At 25.4% G+C, this 9443-nt stretch overlaps 2 protein-coding genes across 2 annotated transcripts; one reads left to right on the plus strand and one right to left on the minus strand.

Annotated features, from left to right (window-relative positions):
• Positions 1-687: 687 nt before the first annotated feature.
• LOAG_09931 (hypothetical protein) lies at positions 688-5746 on the plus strand (the record flags this gene model as incomplete). Its single annotated transcript, XM_003145458.1, has 9 exons — positions 688-754; positions 1679-1902; positions 2320-2462; positions 2857-2996; positions 3303-3399; positions 3639-3798; positions 4218-4395; positions 4804-4978; positions 5599-5746. 9 exons carry the CDS (start codon positions 688-690, stop codon positions 5744-5746), a joined length of 1332 nt encoding a protein of 443 aa, XP_003145506.1.
• Positions 5747-8456: 2710 nt separating this feature from the next.
• Positions 8457-8969, minus strand: LOAG_09932 (hypothetical protein; the record flags this gene model as incomplete). Its single annotated transcript, XM_003145459.1, has 2 exons — positions 8457-8492; positions 8830-8969. Coding segments are annotated over 2 exons (176 nt in total), but the record flags the coding sequence as incomplete, so codon positions are not given.
• Between the last annotated feature and the right edge of the window lie 474 nt (positions 8970-9443).

Below are 9443 nucleotides of genomic sequence, written 5' to 3' on the forward strand. Positions count from 1 at the left end.
TATATATATATATATATATATATATATATATATATATATATATCAATTGATTAGTATGAAATCGATAAAAGAGTAATTTTAATTTTAGTCAGAAAATTTTTATTGAAAAGAAAATGAAAAGCGTGAAGAACAGGTGCAATGTCATCAAAGCATTTGCCATTAATAATTACCTATGCATATTTTATGAGCTTCACAAATGATGAACATATTATACAGAATGCAAATTTATATTATTCATTTCTTCATTTATTTATAGCAAATCTTTTTTAAATCCTATTTTTCTTTTTTTTTCTCTAAGAACAAATAAAATAGGTTTATTTATTTATTTTTTTTTTTTGAATATGAAAAGAATTAATTAGAATGATTTAATTAAAACATAAAATAATTGATGAAACCTTTCAAATATTACCATTAATTTGTTATTATTCTCTTTTGTCATTTTTTTTCCCAAAGATTGATTAAAATTGAACAATTATTTGGCCAATAATATTAGTGTTATATGTAATAGTATTCCGGTTGTTAAATGATTTCAAAATATTAGCAATAATTAAGATTTACTATTTAATTCGATCATAATGAAGTAATTTTCTTATGTTAAATGATAAATGTTAATTATTTCAGTTGTAAATTTTCAATATTTCATTTTAATATCTTAATTTTGCAAATATTTTTCAGAGCGAGAAAATCATGTTAGCACTAAGGACGCTATTAACCATATCTATGCTAGCAATTGCTATTAATGCTGAAGGTTTTGGTATGTTAAAAAAAAAATGAAAAAAAGTTCAATTTCTTATAAATTTGGAAATTCTCAAAAAAAAAAAAATTTATTGAATTTAAAAAAAAAAAACAGAAATGGTGCAAAAAATTTGTTGTACAGAGAAAAAAAAAATTGTTATGAGAAATTTTTTGGATGAAAATTTAAAATTTTCCTTAAATTTTCTTAACATTTTGTAAATTTTCAATTACTTATAATGTTACGGTGAACAGTTAAATCTATAATACAGGATGGTATATGAAATATTTTTAAAAATTAATTCTTCCTACTTATCAAATAGATTCCTCCTTACTTATCAAATAGATTTCTTCTTACTTATCAAACAGATTCCTTCTTACTTATCAAATAGATTCCTTCCTGCTTATCAAATAAATCCCTTCTTACCAAATAGATTCCTTCTTACTTATCAAATAGATTCCTTTTTCCTATCAAATAGATTCCTTTTTACTTATCAAATAGATTCCTTCTTACTTATCAAATAGATTCCTTTCTGTTTGTCAAATTGATTACTTATTGCTTATCAAATGCAATTTTATAAATAAACTGATTAAATTTAATTTATCCTTTAGCATTAATATTAATAAATCATTTATAAATCTTTTGCATATTTCAATAATTTACCATTCTTTTCCACTGCGTTCATTGCTACATTCAGATGATAAAAAAAACGAAAAAAAAGAAAAAAGCCTAATCCCTTTAGGAATATTTTATTTTGCTCTAAAATTCATTTATTCAATACAATAATTCTATCAAATAGCACTTGATAATATGCAATAATTACCTATTTTATCAGTTAATCGCTCCTAATCTAACAATCTCTAATTCATATCAAAATAATTTAATTCATTTTCTATTCATTTAATTTCAAATTTATCGATTATTCTGATGATTATAAAATTTCAGTTGAAGAAGTATCATGTACTGCTGATGCTATAAATGTGGTACTAAATAAAACGGATCCGGATATTCAACGTTGGATATCAGATCCAAAAGCGCAACCTGTTGTTTATGTTTATGAGCATAAAACTCGTCCACCATGTGGTACAGCAATGAAAAAAGGAAATTTAATTAATTATAATTTCACAATTCCATATGGTGTTCATTGTGATGTTCATTTAACTGATTTGGTTCGTAGTAAATTTATTCTTATATTTGCAAAAAAAAAAAAAAAAGAAAGATATTTTTAAACCTAAGAAAAAAAAAATGCCTGAACTTGTTTTTTTTCCGTCCATTTATTTTTTGCAGAAAAAAAATGAAACTAAAATGGAAATTTGCTATTCCTAAAATTTCTTATAATTGTAAATGAAAATTTTTGATTTTCAATAATACAAATAACTAAATTATCATTACAACTTAAAAATTAAAAAATTTCTTTCAAATTGTGCCAAAAATTTAATTAATTCATAATCTTTAATTAAAATTTTTCTATATTTTCAAAAATTTTGCAAATTTTTTTTTTCTTTTGCTTCATTTTTTCATTTTATTTTGTATTTAACAGAAAAAAGAAAAATTTTCTTTTTTTTTTTTTTTTCTATAATTTCTAGGAACCAAATTATCGTAATGCTGAAACGACAATAGCGCTTGAAGATAATACTGATATTACGCCATCAAAAGCTATACGTGTTAATCACGTTTTCTGTTTATATACCAGAAGTGTGCAAACTATTCGATTTAATGATATATCAAGGTTATCATAAATATAAATTCATTATTTTCCAATAATTTTCATGATCAATATATGATAATTTTATCAAAAATTTTAATAGAATTGTTAACATTTGTTAAAAAGTTATATATTTTACTATTAAAAGTTATATATTTTACAACTAATTAATTTTGCCGCTCCTAATATTTCAGCATAGAGTTCGAAAACTTCGGAAAAGTTCAAAGTTCAACATGTAATATGTTAATGCTAAGAAAGATAGAATACAAATTATGCATTCAAATCTGTTACTACTAATTACTACTAATTATTGCTATTAATTTGGAAAATTACAATTCTTGTTCCCTTTTTCTACTTAATATTATATCATACACATTATAATAGATAGTTTATCATATAACAGTATGGTAAATTGTAGTGGTCATGAAGTGGTTGCATCAACTGGTGGAAAACCAAAACCTAAAGTTGAAATGATCTTTCGTAGCATTGATGGACGACCTTTACGAGCTGCTAAATTTGGTGACATTGTTGAATTTTATGTTGCCCTTTCACCAGATAGTAAGTTAATGATTAAATTTTAAATTTTAAAGAATTTTATTTGCTATATTTGCTTATTATTTCTATTTGTTTTATTTTTTTACTATGCATTATTATTATTATCACTAATCGTTCTTATCAATGATATCATTGTAAATTGAAATATTTTCACTGATGTACAAGTACAATCTATAAATTGCTTAAATATGACATAGTTAATAATTGTCATGAATTATTAATTATTGATTTGAAACAATAAATGAAATCATTTCAAATGATTAATACAGTAAGAAATGATCGATGATAATTTAATGTGCTAATTTTCAGAAGCATATCGTGGAATTAGCCCCAAAGAATGTATGTTTTCTGATCGAGAGGATATGTCATCACCTGATGCAAAACATTTGACATTTGTCCAAAGCAGGTTAACCATTTGCGAAAATTTTGACATATATCAGAATTTTTAATTTACCAATAATAAATTATTACTCTAATCTATAGTAATTATTTATGTATTGAAATTTAAATTTGAACTATTCATTGTTGCACTTTGTTTAAAGTGACAATACATGATAGAATTGTGACAAGTTTTAATTCATTAGAATAATAATTGACAGAATTTATTGATGCTTTTGTCGAATTCAATTTTTATGATTTGTTCAGTTGTCCGGTTGATGAAATGAGTGAAATTATCGATCCGTTGGCAAATGTTAATGAAGAGGTATATTTTTCGAAATTTAAAACATTTCGTTTCGGTAATCAATCAACAGTATTTGCTCATTGTACCGTTCAAGTATGTCTTACTACCGAAGAATGTGTACAGGTATTTAATTAATATATATACATATATATTAATTTTTAATTAAAAATAATACTCGTCCTTTTTTTTTTCTGAACAATAATTATGGTTCTTTTAAAAGTAATCAGCTTTATCTGTGATTGGAAAAACTTTAGATTAGGATATGACGAAAATAATTAGAACTTTAACTTGAATTATTTTAATTAATCAAATCATTGAATTATTTCATTAATATTCCTCTCCTTTTTTTTTTTGCGATTAAAATGCATCATGCAAAAATACTTTGTGCTAAATTAATTCCATTTTAAAAGGAAATAAGAAAAAAAATGGAATTACAAAATTGTCGGAAGAGATTTTTTTGAAATGTTAATTTTTTTGTTAATTAAACAATAAAATTATCATTATATTTAATTGAAATATTAATTTTTTAATTGTCATCCCAGAAATGCTTCAAACGAATTAGCAATTTGAATTTAACTGCTGAACGATTACGTTTTCGTCATAGACGTCAATTGGATGATGATTACGATCTGACGACAGTAATTCGTAAACAAAATGCTATCAATGAGATTGCATTAACACGACCGTTGACAATTTTGGATGATTTGGAAAGCAATGAAGGTTATTTCATTTTTTCTTTCTCTTTCTCCCTCTCTCTCTTTCCCTCTCTCTTTAATCGACAAAAATACTATTCATTTAATTAGTCTATATTTTACTTTTTCAAATTTAAGAATATAAATTGATATGATTAAAATGATTTGATTTTATCATTAGAACAGTTCTTTTTTCCTCACGTAATAGCATGAAAATAAATAATAAAATATACTGAATGATTAAATACATTAAATAAAAATAAATAATTAAGTACAGTAAACGAAGGAAAAAATTATTGTTTCTAAAATTTTAATAAGTTAATTTTTATACTTTAAAGTATTTAATTATTTATTATGAAAATAAATTATTTTATAATGAAAGTTTTTCATGTTAATTAAAAACTTATTAAATTTCACGTTTTTTTTCTTTTTTCAGTAAATGATAAGAAAGTGGAGCAATGTCATATTAACAACAGTGCTATAATATCATTACCAATTATTATTCTTATCTTATCACTTTCAATGCTATCAATTATTTGCCTCACTGGGTTGATATTTACTCTAAGACGATTGGCTGCATATAAAAAACTCACTCCATTTGGCATATATAGGTAAGGCGTATCCGTAAAAAAAAAAAAAACTTTAATCATAGGTTATTATCGTATGACTTTAGAATTGATATAAATTAGAAACTTAATATTATTTCAGAAATTAATTTAAAAAATTATTTAAACTTAATTATTTATTCGAAAGTAATTAAACAAAAAAGTTTAAAATTTACATACAAAATACAACGGGTTCTTTATTTTTTTTACCATCTAAATTACAATAGTATATATTATTTGGATTTTATTCCATATTTATAATCTTGAAAATTATCAACAAATATTGATAATATTGAAAATCAAAAAGTGAAGGATAATAAAATAATCAAAAAGAAAAAAAATATTGATTCAAATCTTCGTTTCATTATGAATAAATTACGAATGTTTCTTGATATAATAAAATTATAGCATAAAAAAAAAAAAAAAAGGGAAAATTATTTTAGGAGGACCCAATAAATGAGGAGGAAAAGCCTGAATAATCTAAATTGATCGAAAAAAAAATCAATTACTAGGTTATTTTGGGAATTATTCTTAACCATAGTCTAAATCAATCCAAATCAATCACTAAGCTACTTTTAGGCTTCTCAGAGCTATTATTCAAATCAATCATTAAGCTATTTTTCCAGTGCTTATTCTGGACCAACAGTATCGCTTCCAATACGTACACTTACCAATTCAACGGCGCGTAGTTTAACGACAAATGGTAATCGAACAACTTGGATTGATCAGTTATCGGCAGGAATTGAATATCCGTATGTTCGAGAAATGTATTGACTGATTTTTTTTCAACATGATCATCTGCCTGAATTCTTTAATTTTCTTATCTATTTATATGGTTACAAAGATACAGTATGAAAAAAAATGAACTGATGTAAGATTAATTTAACTGAATTTTCAATTAAAATTTAAGTAATATTAATTCATTAAATGATAAAGAAGTATCTTTTGTGGTATCAAAAGCCAATAAACATAATTTCTTTCCAAGTATTACTGTCATACAATTTCTCAAGAGAAATACAGTATGGCAGTATTACAGTATGCCTTGTTTATGACAGTATTGCAGTATGTCTTGTCCCTTTTTTAATGTTATTTTCCAGTGTATGATCCTAAAAGGAATAATTAGTTACATTGCTTGCCAAATCATTTTGTTATTACTCTCAGATGAATTATTACTCTCGGATGAACTTTTTAAAATCTTTCAAATTTAATCCATTACCTTGTTTACTTGTTCACATTTTCTTTAATTCACTAAATTTTATTGTTTTCAATCGTCAAATTACCTGTTCATTGTTTCTCAAGTTTTCTTCTCTCTTTCTTTTTCAAGTATATTATTTGCCTGTATTTTATTTGCATATTTACTTTCTTCCAGCAACTTTTCATTCAAACTTTTAAAGTAATAAAAAGTGAAAAAAAAGCTTTGCCTGTAACTCATTCGTTCTATTTATTCGTATTTTAATTCAAATTCATTGATTTAAAGTTTATTTTGTTTTCTTTTTTGACGAGTGAAAAGGAAGGATCAGCGAGCAGAGTGCGATAAACATTCGATAGATCAATGATCAATTTTAATAAATCATTTACAAATGATACAATAAAAAAGAATTCTCTTGTAAATTCACCGATTTTCACACTTCTGAGAGCATCAATTTGCTCCTTATAAGAAAAGAGTTAAGATTTTCATAGAACAGAACGAAAAAAAATTTCCTCCGACGATTTAATACAGATTTGTTTCTTTCCGAGAAAAAAAAGAGAAAAAAGAGTAAACTGTTTCGTTATTTGTTACCTGTCAAATATCAATTTCATTTCACTAATATTATCTAATTAATTAAGGAAAAAAATTTCTACTGTTTTTGATGTTCCATAAAATATTTGGTCATATGCAAGAAATACTGTGATTATTTTTGAAAAATGTATCATACAGGTGTTATAATATAATACATTTCCACTAGTTCTTATCAATTTTTAACTATATTTAAGAAGTAAAAAAAAAGAAAAGAAAACAATGTACTGAAAAAAGATTACAGAGTGATTTTGTGATAGAATTAACGACAATAATGGATTATATCACTAATGAAATTAGATAATTTGATTATTCTGTCAGGAAAATGAGAAAATGATCTAAATAATTTGCATATAGTTTGGCTTTGATGTTCCAAATCTTCCATTTTGGCTTAAAACAGTAAGTTGAATGATTTCGGAAGACTGATCAATTATGTGTTATCAACAAAAAAAACATTTAAGTTAATTTTTTTTCTGATAAATTTCGAAACGCTTCTCATTGGATTAACACAATTTACCTATCTAAAAGATTTTTCATTTCCTGATGCAAAAATAAAACTTTGCTGGAAGAATAATTAGATTTCTTGAAATTAGGCTAGAAAAATACGACTTTTCTGTGTCGCCAATTTTCTTCAACTGTGACAAAAATTGAGGCTTCTTTCTGCTTTTTTGGGTAGTAGCACCTTAAATTTGGGTAATTAAATCTTTATTCCTATGAGTTGATTAATACAGAAACGAATTCATCAATTACAATATCAATAAGACAAATTCAATGACGACAACAATAAGAACAAAAGGAGAGACCAAAGATCAAATGACGCCCGTTATTGTCTGTCCAATCGATCTGTTAAAACATGTTTTTCGAAATGATTTGGCGCTCAGGACCTTCTTCTTCCTCAGATAGGGCGGATCCTGCTATAGTTCCGGGGTCGGTTCTGGGGTCAGTTCCGAGGTCACTTCTGGGGTCACAAGAATTATTATTATTAGAGAACAATATTAGTTTGTATTTCACAGTATACCTGTATATATAATACATTATACCAGCAGTATCAAAGCAATTATTGATTCATTGCTTCTGCTCGCGATTTCAGCGACATATTGATAGAGTAATTAGACTTCTTGAAATTAGACTAGACCAAATATGACATTGCTGAAAGAGTAATTAGGCTTCTTGAAATTACATTAGACCAAATATGACATACATTAATATTCGATTCTATAGTGATAGATTCGAGATAAACTTTTCTATAATGATAGATTCGACATAAATCTTTCTATAGCGATTCTATAATGATTCAAACACATTCAATTTACATGATTATCAGAAAATGTCATGATAATTTGTATGTTATAACTGCTCGTTTCACATCTGTTAAAACAGAATTAAATTTTTTGATCAGTAAATGAATTTATTTGAATAGATACTTGCATGAATCAAATGGAAACTTTCGAGAAATCCTTTGAATTGGATCAAGTATGGATGGCAATATTTTCAAAGTATTCGCTTTTTTTTTCAAAATAATAAAAAATTCTTCAAATGGAAATATTTTAATTTTATCAAATATTTTTAGCATTTTTAACTTATTCAATATGCCCTTTATGTATCATTGTCAACATTGCTTGACTTCTAATTTCCATCGTTTTTCTTCTTTCAAATACATTCAATTATTGGACACTGTTAATACTGCCCAAGTTATCACTTCAAATTTCAAGCGTTCTTTTCTGCAGGTGTTTCGAAAATTGTCTGAAAAATGAAAATTACAATTTTAAGATTAATTATAAAATCTTATTCGTTTGATATATCCGTAGGAATGTTTACAAGAAAGGTAATTTCTTTAATTAACTTTCCCTAACAATCCTTATCATGAGGAAAAATATTTAAATAATCGTCCAAATTATCCTTGTTAAGTAATTATTGTAATGAACAACAGTTTTGCTTGTAATTAAAAGAAGTAAGAAAATTGAAACTTATTTCTGCCATCTTAGCTCATTATTTGGCAGAGGTTTTTAAATGAAAATGTGTCGAATGATTCTAACATAACTTCTAAAAATTAAATACAAAAATACATCAAAATACATACAAAGTAATGGTTAGCTGCTTCTGGGCCTGCAAATTCCATAACTTTCTGGCGATTTTTTTCGGTAGTTTTCCTGATATATTTTTCTGTCCACAGTATGGCAATTGGTAAGGTTAATGCATATAACGGGGTTTGTTGTGCACCTGAATTTCAGTGAAAATTTCCGTACTTATATGAATATTTCTTTGGACTCACATTATTGCTGTTGGATAATATTATAGTACCATTTTCTTACTAAGCTGGACAATTTATACGACAATGATATCATTTTAGAAAATAAAGGACATTGATATTTTAGATTGGCGATAATCTAGAAAAAGCTATTTCTAGTATGCACCTTAAAATCCAATGAGTATATTCAAATAATCTCATCCCTTTGCAATTTTTGAGCTTGACAATTTGTAATTAACTCTGTGATTCAAAACTGTCCAATTTTTACCTATTATTGTTTATGTTTGATTTTTGAAATTTTTCCAAATAATTTCAATCTCATATCAGCCACATTTCATATATTCAAAATTTTTTCTCGCCGTATTGCTTGGGACAAACTCATTTGCAGCAAAGGTTTCACTCTATTGGAAGTAGCAAAAGCGATCATTGCTGGCAACAGCGATACA

The sequence above is a fragment of the Loa loa genome (genome assembly GCF_000183805.2).
Source record: "Loa loa unplaced genomic scaffold supercont3.404, whole genome shotgun sequence".
In the NCBI taxonomy this organism is placed as follows: Eukaryota; Metazoa; Nematoda; class Chromadorea; order Rhabditida; family Onchocercidae; genus Loa; species Loa loa.